This window comes from Lolium rigidum, chromosome 3 (genome assembly GCF_022539505.1).
Source record: "Lolium rigidum isolate FL_2022 chromosome 3, APGP_CSIRO_Lrig_0.1, whole genome shotgun sequence".
Taxonomy (NCBI): Eukaryota; Viridiplantae; Streptophyta; class Magnoliopsida; order Poales; family Poaceae; genus Lolium; species Lolium rigidum.
Genome location: NC_061510.1, coordinates 299,145,984 through 299,160,109, shown reverse-complemented (window position 1 = coordinate 299,160,109; position 14,126 = coordinate 299,145,984). Strand labels below are relative to the sequence as shown.

The 14,126-nt window shown below is 41.1% G+C and overlaps 1 protein-coding gene across 1 annotated transcript; it reads right to left on the bottom strand.

Moving 5' to 3' along the window:
* Positions 1-976: 976 nt before the first annotated feature.
* Positions 977-6,392, bottom strand: LOC124703611 (protein ACTIVITY OF BC1 COMPLEX KINASE 1, chloroplastic-like). Its single transcript, XM_047235837.1, has 16 exons — positions 6,300-6,392; positions 6,059-6,201; positions 5,458-5,789; positions 5,167-5,373; positions 4,974-5,063; positions 4,711-4,857; positions 4,215-4,379; positions 3,794-3,934; positions 3,515-3,694; positions 2,988-3,183; positions 2,609-2,736; positions 2,444-2,515; positions 1,861-1,973; positions 1,625-1,772; positions 1,442-1,511; positions 977-1,345 (listed from the first exon to the last, which is right to left on the bottom strand). Exons 3-16 carry the CDS (start codon positions 5,758-5,760, stop codon positions 1,275-1,277), a joined length of 2,031 nt encoding a protein of 676 aa, XP_047091793.1. The 5' UTR covers positions 5,761-5,789; positions 6,059-6,201; positions 6,300-6,392; the 3' UTR covers positions 977-1,274.
* Positions 6,393-14,126: the final 7,734 nt, after the last annotated feature.

Below are 14,126 nucleotides of genomic sequence, written 5' to 3'. Positions count from 1 at the left end.
AGGGAGCCTAATTCAGTGATAAGATAAAAAGAAATCTTGTTAATGATGTCACATTCCAAATTACACAAACATTGTCATGCCTTTCCTATCTACTAGCCATCATTTTACAGTACAGCAATGTAAGTGTTACATGGTGCTTGTATACGTCGATTTACATGCCTAAAAGCAGAGAAATGGCTTTAGACAGCGCTTAGGCGCTATAATTCGCATGCTTGCGTAGTTTTGGCCAATTATGATAGTAACTCTTTTAATCGAGATTGTTAATGTAGATACCAGTGCAAATAGCACAATTATGAATTATTCACCAAAAAATCCTACAATCGCACATGCCCGTCTTGGATAGAATAACTTTCAGCTATCTTTTTCACAATCACACACAAATTGCTCAATCAGACTTAGGTTTTCCACAATCAATCACAGGTTTACGCACCATCCTTAGTAGTTTCCTTGCGCTGGTATCTTCCATCAGCACATCCTTTTGCAAGTATGCCTCGAGTAATTAGTCAAATCTGAGTTCTGGTCTCGTATCTAATTTTGTGTCCCTCTCTGCTATGCCAAAGTGAGATAAATGGGATACTCCCTTTTACTTGACTCGGATTTAGAATGGATCAGAGGGAGTAATTAAATCCGAATTTATTAACAAGGAAAAGGAGAGTCTATAGTTTAGAATGAAAGTCACATGACTCTAATAAGCTTGACCCACTTATCCCAAACTCACTTCTACATCTCTGACAACTTTGGATCCAACTACTGTTCAGAGCTTAGACTGACTACTGATTATGTGTGCGTGTTCTCCTTCCGAGGATCTAATGCCCCGTGCCAGGATTGATTTTTGGGTCAAGGATTTAGGAAATTGCACTATATGCCTGCACAAACATATTTTTTTACTCTCTTCGTCTATAAAAAGATGTCTCAAGTATCATGAAGATGCTCATAAGTATCATGATCATTGTCTCACCCTAATAAGATGCTGATGTATACAACAGAGAATCAAAATCAGCAAACACATTGATATATCTCTGTACCTCATGTGTACACCTACTGTCTTTTTTTTCCAGAATATTACAAGCACAAATTATATACAAGTCTCTGTTCCTCTATACAAGTGGCATGTGCAGATCTGTGATCTTTCTATACAGTAGTGCATCACAAAAGAATAGGAGAAGAAGAATCTTGTCTATCTATCTATATCTCTATGCAGATTAACTCGTCGTAAGTTGATGGATGTTCCTAACTAGCAGGTTGCTGCTTGCTCTTCGAGCTGTTTGGGTGGGTTAGTTTTGGCGATCAGACAGAACAGAGTCACTCCATGAAAGCATAAAATCGCGTGCGACGGATGGTAAATCTGCACAAGGAGTACGATAGACATGTGTAGAGCTAAGCACGGAGAAATGTTTCCATGAATGGCAAGAGCAAGAAAAATGGAGTTTCATGGATGTACCTTGGAGAACTTCCAGAGCAACTGAAGGTATATCTATCTGATCTTCCACCAGTCTGTATACATCAGCAAGCTGCCAAAGAGAGAAATGAGTTGCGGTAATACATCAAGAAATCTATTTGTATAGTTTGTAACTGTATGTGTATTCCTTTCCGTCAACATTGACCAATCCATATAGAGTAGTACCTCCTCTACATGCAACTTGGAGTCCTCGGTGAAAGCCATTATAAGTTGTCTCCTGATCGCAGAATCAATAAGGAACAGCCGTGCTCCATCTTTTATTGTGTCAGTGAGATCCAATTTTTTCTCCATTTTTTGACTTGCCACAGTTTGCCTACAGTACGGAAAATCAGAACACTTACAGGAACAACTAGATAGGTACAACAGTACAACATGACACGACTGGTGTGTACAGTACTCACAGGCTATTGCTAATCAGTGCAGGATTGGTGCTCATTTTGTTCACATTTTCCTTGGCAAGAACTATCAGGTTTTCAAGTCGTTTCCACTGGAACAACCCATCTTTGAATAACACCTGTATGGAAAAAAGGTACGTAAATGGTGATAATATTTAAAAATGTTATAAACAGCAACAGTAAAGTAAAGGTAGCAAAATTGCATGCACAGTACATCAGGCCTCCAAATTATGAACTGTTCAGTGTTAACTAATAGACATAACTAGTTAACTACCAAAGATATTTTTTTCTGCTTTCTCATTTTTGATAGAAACAGGCTTCCAAATTATAAGGTCAATTCGCTAACCCAAACTGTATAAGTTTTTATTTGTTCTGCCTTTTGTGTTTTGTTTTTCGTTTGCTGTGAAGCCTTGAGTTTGTATATTTGCCAAAGTCTGGCTTTCTTCTTCTATTGCCCAGGTATTGGAGAAAGAAAAAGCTTGCTGTTATACTGATGCTTCATTTCACATTTGGCTCAGACTTATGTAGTATATGGCAGACACTACCAACTGGAGTTATGTTAGAAGGGCTTTTAGAAATTACAACATACCTGTATCAGCCGTTCACGGAGAGCAGGATTTGGATCTGTCAAAAGACGATTTGCAATATATGGATATGCAACCTAAATATGAAGAAACAAGTGAAGGACATAAGTAAGCAAACAAACATACACTAACATTTTCATGAGAACTGAAAAGGGTAGCACATGCCATACCTCAAGGAACTTAAAATCAGGTTCAAGAGTAAAACAAATTCCTTCTTGAGTTAACAAAGACCGAATGACCAAAGAAAACCTTTCTGGGATACGGATGGGGTAATTGTACACGAGCTGATTAAACTTTCCTGTAATTTTGAATTTCATTAGTCAGTAGGAAATTATGATATCTGAATACATGGAGCAGTGTTACACTAAGAATTCATCATTGGTGGAAGCAAACCAATAAAGAATATTCTTCAACATATGTGAGCACCCACAAGGGATTCCTTAGAAAAGTATCATGAATTAATGATGAAGAACTTCCACTCCAACAAACATGTCATCTAAAAACATATCGGGAAGATGTAGAGCAGGTAGAAGCAAACATAGGGATTACCAGTCACACTCCTGAAATTGAAGTCCGCCAAGCCTTTTCCAGCTGAGTTTTGCCAAATAGCTTCAAGAGCTGGGATAATTGGGGATACATCTGTTCCACTAGCAAGAAAACCAAGCCTTGTGAAGTCATTTGCCATTTCCGCATAGTCTTCATTTACAGCATGAACTACAGCATCAATCAGGATTTCTTTGTTTTGCTGCATATATGACAAACAATGACAATAAAACATGTAAGAAATTTCTTATTTGTCAATGCAATACACTACAGGAATGCATTCACAAGGAGTACATTTCTTGTGTGTTGATAATACTTATTTTGTGGAGTGTTAACAGATTGTAGAACTATAAGTAGCTGACCAACATTTTGACCACCCAAGTGATCAGTTTTTCCTACTAAACAATCATTGATAGTACACCGTGCATGATATCTTATTAATCATATATTGACAGGCAAGCAACAACAAAATTCCAATCGAGTGCAAGTGGAAAGGTGAACTCTGCTGCTGCCAAACAAAAAAGATTCCAGACCTGGCTAAGAACTGCCACATTGCCAAAGTCCACATAAGCAATACGGCCATCTCGCATCGCAAAAACATTTCCAGGATGCGGATCGCCATGGAAAAGGCCAAACTCGAGTAACTGACGCAATGCTGCACTCACTCCAACTGTGAGAAAGCCTTCCACATCAATCCCAGCTGCTTTTATAGCCTGAGAGAATAAACTTGTGAACTTAATGATGCTATAAATTTTAAATGAACTAACTCACATTAGAAATAGGTAAAAAATGATATGATGAATTCTGCAAACCTGTGGATCGGTACATCGGATTCCATCTATCCATTCCATCACCAAAACACGAGAACCTGAAAACTTCGTATATACTAAAGGGATCTTCACAGTTGGATCATTCTTAAAATTTACTATGAAGTCCTCAATGTTTCTAGCTTCCTGATTGCATAGAAAAGGAAGGACGTCAACTCCAATCCATACATTCATCACCAAAATAAACAATTAAACATAAAAAACGTTGCTGAAACCACCTATAGTATCTTCATGACACATAAAAGATAGCAATACCTCCGTGCAAAGAAACAGAAGGTTGAGATGCATAATAGCTTATTCTGGTAACTTGATATCGACAGGAAAAACAACAACATCAAAGCCTTTTTCCGAAGCAAGTTGGGGTAGGCTAGATATCGACAGGAAAAAGGAACAAGGAAATACTTACAAGAGTGTAATCAAGTTCTTCCAAAAGTTTTTCACCGAATTCATCAACAATAAGCTCTGCATTACAGCCTAGTTTTTGAAGGCTAATCCCATTCAAAAATGACGCCAGAGTGCGGAAAAGGAACAAATCTCGGTATATTATTGGCTCAATCCCTGGCCTCTGAACCTGTAATTTTGAATGGGACAAATTAAAGAGATAAACATAAAATAAGCTTATTTCCCTTTCGAAGTTAAAAGGAACATTTAGGAATTCAGCAAAGAGTACAAGGCGATCTTGGTAGTGTCAGCATCTGGACATTCTAAGAGAGCATACATAAGCATTTGGCTCATGAACAATGCAAGCATAAAAGACACGAATTTCATCAGGGAGAGAGGAGATAGAGAAATTATGTCTATAGCCATCCTTGTTAAAGAACACTTGGGAAATGCATGCATGAAGGCACAAACTTCAGAGTACTTCAAGTAAGAAAAGAAAATGAAACAAAACGAAAACAAACCTTGATAGCAACATCCTCGCCGGTTTCTCTAAGCGTGGCACGGTAAACTTGGCCAAGACTTGCAGCTGCTATTGTCTCTGATGAAATTTTGCTGAACAATTGTTCTAGAGGTTGTCCTAGTTCCTCCTCAATTATGGAAAAAGCCACCTACAAGGTATGCCGCAATAAGCAAAGCTCAGTTAACCATCCTGATTACATCAGCCCTTGCATGCCACTTACCTGGCCAGAATAATTTGCAAGAAAATTTGGTTGTAACCATATACCTGGTTAGCGAATGGGGGAACATCATCTTGCAGAATACACAGTTCGCTCATATAATCCTCACGAATAATATCAGGCCTGTTAGCTAGAACCTGAATAAATAATTAAATAAATAAATGTTGAGACAGTAACACAGAGCAGCAAGTAAAGCTTTAATTTTTTATAAGATTTATCAGAAAATGAAAAGAACATAACCTGTCCTGCTTTTATGAACGACGGCCCGAGATCACATAAGAGATTGCGGAGCTGGCGGGCACGGAATGGCACGATTTCTTCATCCCGTCCAACCAAGTAGTCGTACACCAGAGATGACCAGTAAAAGCCTAACTTCCAGATAATCTCCACTCCTCGACTAGCGAGGGACAGCACTGAGCCACTTGACCCCAACACTTTATTCCTGACCTAGCAATTATGGAATGGGAAATAATTACAGCAAACTTCAGCAAACCAAATCTTGCAAACTGAAATGCTCGTAGTGCTCCATACCATTTCCGGAGAGTACTTTCGGAAAGGGATACAGACACCACGCTCAATATCAAGCTGCTCTAGTGCACTGTTCTTTTGGTTGCTCACAGCTGCGCCATTAGTTTGCGCAGGTTTGCCTATGCCCCGAGAAGAGGGTAGGACACGAGTCGATGCGGCATTCATGACATAGAGTGAGGATTGCCTTCTCCTTTTGGAAACCCATGATCTTGAACTGGCATATTGATGGTATGGCAGTGGACGGTTAAACGTTGATATGTGAGAGCGATGTGCCGAAGTTGACACAGAAGCTGTGCAGAGCTCCATGCTGAAAGAGCCGCTATAAGCGATGGTATCTGGAAAAAGACAGCAAGCTGCATCAGTAATTCAGTATACTACTTCAGTCCGTACCTATGCAACGCCACTAACAGCCCTACTTCCTTTTTTTTTTTCGTATACTTCCTAAAATTGAAGTGGAAACCAGAGTTCTGATCTATATGGTGTGCCGGGTACGCATCTAGAAATTGTGAAGGTCCCTTTTTCCCCTCTCTATGAGTGGGATTGATTGATTTAATAAAGAGAATTGCTCCCTGCGCAGAATGAAAAGAAACAACCTAGCTCATACCTCAAATTGGAAGGAGACCCGACAGCCAAAGACTAAGTCGGAGTAGAGATGTCCAGCGGGGCGAGGAAGAAGGGGAAACCGATGGAGGCGGCGACGCGCGTGAGAGGCGGGGATGGAGGTTGGGACTGAGGCGTCGGCGGCAGCTGTAGGTAGATAGATAAATCGTGAGGACGGAAGGGGGAGAACAAGGAACGGCTCCAAGAAGATGGTATCTTTGCCGTGTGGTTGGGGAAAATCTCACCTTCTCCGGCGAAGTCGCGGTTGGCCGGAGCGTTGTGTGCCGGCTCCTTGATTCGGGCGGGGAAGAATGGTGCTTTTCTGTGGTGCTGAGTAGGAGTAGATGAGTACACGTAGCCACTGGGGCCGGACAAAAAGTGCGAAGTTGTAGATAGCCAACGCTGGCCATCCAAATGTTGGTAGCACTGGCTGTCTAGCACGACCACGTCAGCCATCAGGCGTCTCAAGATTGGGAACTTTGCTATCCACAAGTACGGAACCAGGTCGGCCTCCATGAAAATTTGACGAAATGGGAATTTTTTCTTTTGAAGAAGCAGCAGCAACAAAACGGGAGAATACAACAAACACATGGTGTATGCAGAAAAGACAAGCATAAAACAAATTTTTAGTCTCATAAATTGTGTGAGGATGCAAAGCACATGACTTATTATATGGGCGAGGATGTCCCATCAAGTTTCATTAGGCAACATAACTAAAAGTCCGAATTCATAGAAAGGGCTACTAAATCTATCTAACCAGGACTCGAACCTGAGACCTTGGGCTTTGATACCGTGTCAAAATTCATGCACTAGCCAACGCGACCGAAAGTCCGAAGTGATGGAAATGACTAGTACAATCGACTGATACACTTCATAGCCCTACTCTCCGTGTGACAGGAGAAGAAAAAGTTAACACGTGAATAAAAGACGATGAACAACAACTACAAACACACATATGAGTAAAGAGGCCAATACATGGACAAAGAGAGGGGCATCAACAATTTTAGGATAAATAGCGAAAATCAGGACTCGAACTTGAGACCTTAGGCCTTATACCATATCAAGATTTTATTTTAGTTAGGCAAAGAGGAGTAAGATAAAACGAACAATTACTTTATCATGAAGTTGATTTCCTCACTTTCAATTATTTGGTATCATGTTACATTAGCGTAAACTCCTAAATAAAGGGTGAAAGGAGATAAAGGAACATTTGAGAAAAAATGAGCAGCTAGAAGGGAAAGCTTTTGGCCTATAGTGGAATGCTTGTCCTCAACAATAAGATATTCACTAGTGTTCTGATGTTTATGGTGTATTTTTCTTTTTACTTTCTTTGAAGTGCCAAGGGCGCATAAGTAAAAGGGCTATTATAGGTATAATTTTTCTAGCAATGTGATGAGCACAAACAAAAATATAGTTGAAAAAAACTGAGTTTCATCTATGGAGCCAAAGACCAAGGTGGGCTTGAATTTGAGGACTTGTAGATCAAGAATAAATGTTTACTCATCTAGTGGTTTAGTCGAAATTTTGAATGAAGATGAAGCAAGTGATGGCGACTCTTCCTTTTGGACAGGTTTAATGACTGTTGAAATGGCTTCTTTAGCATATGTGCTTTTGATGTTGAATTGATTCTATTACGCGCTTATGGGAGGATAGAGGATACATATTTTAGGTGAACTTACTCTTCCTCAGTAGTATGCATCTCTGTACACCATTTTTCAAATGAAGCGTGTTACAGTGGCATAGATAATGGTAAATACGCCTTTGGACATCTCCTTCGGAAGATCTTTATCTTTGGATAAGTGGACGTCATGGTTCCATTTGGTCCAAACGTTGATGTTTCTCCAACTATCCAAAGAAACCATAGCTTCAGATAGAAGATACACATTGTTGGGTATTTTCGCTAAAATATGTATATCTGAATATGATAAATGTGAACCATTTCTTTTGTAATAAATTCATTTGGAACCTAAAGTACTAGTAGTAATTAAAGATAAAAATATCGCATGGTTCCTTTGCAAGGGCATGATTCTATCTAATATAGATTGTGCTTGGCATGCTATGACATATAAGATGTGATGAATGGACACTACATGCATAGATTATTATCAATTTAATTTTGATATAGGGTTTATATTAATTCTTTATCATTGTTACCCACCGAGAGATATTGAAGCATAGGCCAAAGATAGTGGGGTTGAATGGCATGTATTTATGGTTTACGGTAGGATAAATATTGTAATGTGGTATATGTGAAAGTTAGATTATCATCTCAATACCACTAGGTGGTTTTTAGACATAATAGAGTCTGATTTGGAAAGGAGGGAGAAGTAAAATAGTACTACCTCCGTCTCAAGGAATAAGGCGCACGCGTATTTCAAGATGAACTTTGACCATAAAAATTGAGCAACAAAATCTTGATTATATTATATGTAATTGGTACCGTTGGATTCGTATTGAAAAAAACTTTTTAATGGTACTAATTTCATACAAACAATTTTGATTTATTTGAAGTAATTCTTGGTCAAAAAAAAGCTCGTAAAACGAGGATGCCTTATTCCTTGAAACGGAGGTAGTACATGTGGAAAAGTATAATGGGTATTGATTATTGAGATACATATATCGACATCAAAATCTGTGATTTGTAGGGACACCGTATCTCTGGCCATGATGACAATAAGATCCATATAGACCGTAGCTATATAGATCGCCCGCATGCATGTACCGAGGTAGCACATGCAATAAAATTTTAGATCACCATTGCCCTCCTCAAGAGTGGTATGATGTGATGTACCACTCGTTAGATATTTGAGGCGGCGCTCTTCAGAAAGGGAGTTTCGTTGAATATCAAGCAAAGGTTAATGAAACTCTTCATGAAAAAACAATATCACGCCTTAGCACACCGTAATACAGTATGGATTACAAACTTAGGCATAGGAGGTATCGGGACTTTCTTCGCAGCATCCCTGGACCCAGTACTTAACAGCAGTACCATGTTAGTGATCTTTTGCATATCTATAGTCTAGCCTTGTTTAGTTTCCCTCATCAGCTAGGTCGAGTTGTGCGCTCGGTCACGTCTATGAACGTGCAAGCTAGGTACAGAGTTGAGGTCCATCGAACAGCATGGCACCAGGTGGTGGGTTGCTGCGGCCAGAACAGATCCTGGATCTTGTGTAGCTCTTCGCTTTTCCCGTCATTGTCATGTAATCCGAACAAGTTGAGCAGTACAGAGATAAAGAAAAAAAAACGCTGCACAAACACCTTATGTTCCTAGCCCCCCGTGATCATGTACCGATGGCTTGGCTGATAATGGGCACCGGAGCTCTGTTCCTTTCTTGGTAGTCATGCCCGGTTAACACTTCCAAGACGCCACGACACTGAGCGACTCTGGTTGATTTGCGCACGCGTGTCACCATAGATGCGACACCAGAGCCCTGTAGTAGCAGCGTGCAGACTGCTGATTGAACTCTATTTTAACTTGAATTTGTAGAGTCGGTCGAAATCAAATCATAAACTCATATTATACCTAATTAGTATCCCAACCAGACCCGATTAAAGCAAGAAACGCGAACCGTTTCCGTTCTTCCTCTAATGAGAGGCGGCGGCGGCCAGTTTCCTCCCGATCTCGTCCGGCTAGAGATCCCTCTTCTCGCGCTCTGTTCTGGCTTAGTAGTTATGGTTAGGTTTTGTTTTCTATGGAGCATCGTTAGGGTAGTGGGAGCAGCGTATGAGCTCATTAAATCTGCCTCAACTCTACTCTCACATCGGCGACGACTTTCTAGGTAGTATCTCAGAGTTGATGGCAACGTGTGTTGGATTGGTCCTTTAGATCAATAGCTTGGTTTTCTTGCCGTTCTTCAGATCTGGCTAGATCAGTTTCTCGGTGTGTCGCGGGCATTCGTTGTTATCCGCTACGACGCTAGCGGCCTGGGGGGAGGGGGGGGGGGGGGGTGGTGGTGGTGGCTCTTCTGGAGCGAAGATGCTGGTCCGAAGGTGGTGGATATGCTGCTTTTCTCCTACTTCACTGGCGGGAGGTGGCGTCTCTTGGTCCAAAACAGCACGGGGACGTCCCCCAGTCGACGTGTCCCAACGACATGTGCCTCGCTGCTTGCAGCTGATCTGTTCATCGACTCACAAAGCCTCGTTGGCGATGGTGCTTTTTTGTATCTTTCAATGATGGAGGCTCGACGTCTCCTCCCATGTCCGTCTCGGTAGCGCGGGAGTTGGGCGGCAGCCACTGACTACGATGGTTGGAAAACCGTAGGGATTGTTTTGTATTTCTCAATCTTTTAGATTTTATCTGCAAATCCAGGACAGTTATTTTATTTCAGTTTGTCTTTTATTTTCCACATGTGTTATTAATGAAATATGTGGGTGCTCTAAAAAAAACTCATATTACCTAACATTTCCGTCATATACTTACTCACCCCGGTTAATAATTGACAATGGATCCATTTGGACCAGTTCAAAATACAAGATTTGACGATCCTATCCAGGATCAGTTTTAACTCTTAATGTAGTAGCAGCAATGGGACGATCGTGTTCACATGTCTTAATGTAGTGTACTTCGTTTCCTGGTTTGTTGCGTAGCAATATTTCAATCTTGAGCAATTGGATTAGATCGGCTACGAGAGTTGCACCCTTAACTTCTGCAATAATGTAATAAAAGAGACTGTGTGTAGAAAAGATGCATATGACAGGTCTTTAAAAAAAGTCTTCCTTGTTTTAGGATTTTTTTTGTCAGGCTGATGCCGTTAATTGTTTCTAAGTAATAGATCTATATACGAAAGTTGAGCTTTGTTAGCCATGCCATTTGGGTACTGTAGATCCAATCCTTTAAGCACCACTGTAGATTAGTCTGGTTGTTTCTAAGTTTGTGCACATGGTCCTTAGAAATTTGGTTACTGCTCATGAACAACATAATGGACATGTAGTTCTATAAATTTTTTAAGTAACCATATATTTTATCATCATTAGACAATCTGTTTAGATTACACATAAGGTCACCACTTGAGACAAACATGCTTGTCAAGCAAACTTCCACAAAGAAACCCACAAGAAGTAAAATTTAAATTCCACCCTTGGAGAAACTTGTGCCACGTTGAACTATCGTCCACCATCGTCCTTCGCCGCCGCCAAGGAAGCGCCGAAAAAAGAGGCGAACCAGCCGCCATACCCAGATCTAGGAGAGCACCTTCGCATACAAGGATGCTTTTTGAGCCGATGAGCCGGACCGCCGCAAGACAAGACCGAGACTTTGTGGCACGTGGGCTGGGGATCTTCCCCGTGATCACTAGATTCTAACACCGTCAACTTCAACCAACGCAGTCGAAGAAGAGGAACGCAACCGCCTTTCGTCATCCACACACCCAATTGCAAGACACCAAACAAATCTACATCAGTCGACGCGATCGCCACCCGCGGGAGTGCCGAACGCCAATCACCAGACACGAATCTCACCGGATCAAGAGATCGACCGGGTCACCTGACCCCCCGACGCCACCAGTAGAAGCAACACCGAGATGGAGGAAAAATAGGGACAAATTATTCTGATGCGGCACCGTTACCTCCATGGAAGCAACACCTCAAGGAACACACTAGGCCAACCCTAGCTACAGGCCAGAGCAAAGCCCGGGGTCCCCACCCCCTCCCGTCACCGGAAAGGCGGACGGAGGAGGCAGGGACCGCCGGCGGCTTGTCAGTGTAGTTGGACGCAGATGGGATCGCCTCTAGATCCTCTTTTATGGAGCGGGGTGGCGAACACAAGGTAGTTTCAAGATCTATATATTAAAGCTGAACAAGATAGAGCTTTGTTATCCATTCCACCTATGTTTTAGGTACTGTAGATCCCACACTCGCGGGACCACAATACGGAGATGGTGACAGAGCCGCTGGCGCAGCTGGTGCCGGAGATCTCCCTAGTCGGAGCAGCCGGTGGCGCAGATCTAAACGCCGCCGCCATCTCCTTCAGTGCTAGAGTGGATTTTGTTCTAAACTCGTGGTGACCGACTACAGGAAGCAGTGTGGCTACTTTGCACCCCTAAACGAGGCTGAGCCAATTTTCATCTCCTGCAATCTCCCCCGCGTTTGGCCTACACAAGCCTTTCGTCAATTTACGCTCGCCAACGCGCCTATCCCACTGGAAGCCGCCAAATCGAGCATGCCTTCCCAACTTTTGGGCCGCTTTCATTTTCGTGCACTGTAGCAATTCCGTGCAACCGAGCCTATCAAACGCTCTTTTTTTGCCTAGTCGGTACGGGGAAATGGGCTTGCCAGCAACCAATCACACCCTATGTCATCCTCGTGAAGCTGATCGGTTAGATGTACCTTACACATAGAAAGAAGTAACATGCAATCATGAATCGACCATGAGAGTTCTTAAGGGCATGGCCAATGGTCTGCTTCAGCATACCACCCCGCAGTTTCACGTAGGTTCGCATGTCCCGAAGCTACAAAAGTAGTAGCTTCAAAAGTAAAGTTATAGCTTGCAGAGGAGGCCACTTCTCCACCAAAAAGGCAAGAAAATGAGTGTAAAGAGAGGGAAGGCAAGAGAGATGGTCATGTGTACTTTGCTAATTTTTAGCTTTGAGAGTAAAAATAATAAGCTCTAACTCCTTCTATGCATACCTAGCTAGATGGTGATACTAGGGCAGAAACTTACCGCTTCCATTGCTCGTGCCCTAAGCTTCATCTAGCGTGACATCCACGAAGTGATGTTGACGAACTAGGAGCACTAGTGAGCGGGGCGGTGAATGGGATTGACGAGCTAGAGTATGGATGCGGGACGGAGTAGACTGGTGACAATAGTCAACATGAGCTCTCATGTGGCGATTTTGATCAGAGGTGTGAGTATTTTGAACAGTTGCATTGCAACGGGTCCGTCTAGATCCGGTTCCAGTTTGGTCATGTATTCCAGTTTTTCTTTTGTGCCAAATATGTTGTTCATCTAAGCATTATTCTAGGATTCGATGGGATGGGATATGAACTATTCCAAGAGTTCAAGGTTTCTTTTGGACCAAAAAATTTTAAGACGAAAAGTAAAACTTTCTCAAGATTTTTTTAAAACCTCAAGCTATCTCATGCAAAGCTATAGTAGCTTGGCCAACCAGCACTCAACCACATGATGAAGTTACGGCATGCTGGAGACACATGTAATTGTTGGGTAGAGAAGTATGGTCTTTTCAGGAACATAATATCTCGTAAAACCAAATATAAAAGACTAGATACAGCTTGTCTTAGCTTTTCGGTGGAGTAAAATGCACGTAGGAAGTACAATGAGATTTAATTAACACTAGTAGAGAAACTCCCTTTAGTACCGGTTCCAAAGGACCTTTAGAATATTCGGTACTAAAGGCCTCCCACCTTTAGTACCGGTTCCTTACGAACCGGTACTAAAGGTCCACGTGGGCACGGAGGAGCCCGCGGGGCTTGAGACCTTTGGTACCGGTTCGTAACACGAACCGGAACTAAAGGCTATTTTGTTTAATTTTTTTATCTATTTTTTTCTAATTAATTTTCACTCCCTCTTATTTTTTCACTCCCTTTTTTTTTTCAGAATTTTTAGTATTTCCGTTAGTCTCTAACTACACTTAATCTCTAGTTAAATTACTTACCCATGGTCAAATTTCCCGGTCGGTCACCCATCCTCACACTACTCTAGCACTATCACGCTTAACTTTCGAGTTCCTTCCCGTCTCACTTCCAAGTGCTTCGCGCGCATGTTGTTGATAGTAGTATCATATCAATCCTATTAACATATTGATCGATGTCACACTTATTTATTGTTTAAATTCCAAATAATTTTTTAATAAACAAAAGTAATGATGTAATAATAATGTTGAATAAATAAATAAAATTAACTTTTTTAATTTGTATTTTTTTTTAGATTTTTAATATTTTTTTGCCAAACCTAAAACCTGAAAATTTGAAAATATTATAATTTGCTAAAAGTAATAGTAATATTCTAGGATTCAAAAAATCTTATAATTATTAATTTTAATTTTAAAAAAATTAAAAAAATATAAAATTCTAAATTTCTGGAAAAAACTAAAATCTTCCTGCTTTCATATTTTCAT

Excerpts from the sequence above, each read along its gene's own strand:
- LOC124703611 (XM_047235837.1), bottom strand. The coding sequence starts at position 5,760 with ATGGAGCTCTGCACAGCTTCTGTGTCAACTTCGGCACATCGCTCTCAC. Across the intron at positions 3,695-3,793 it reads TCCGATGTACCGATCCACAG|GCTATAAAAGCAGCTGGGAT; the intron begins GTTTGCAGAATT and ends TTATTCTCTCAG. Across the intron at positions 3,184-3,514 it reads ATGTGGCAGTTCTTAGCCAG|CAAAACAAAGAAATCCTGAT; the intron begins GTCTGGAATCTT and ends TCATATATGCAG.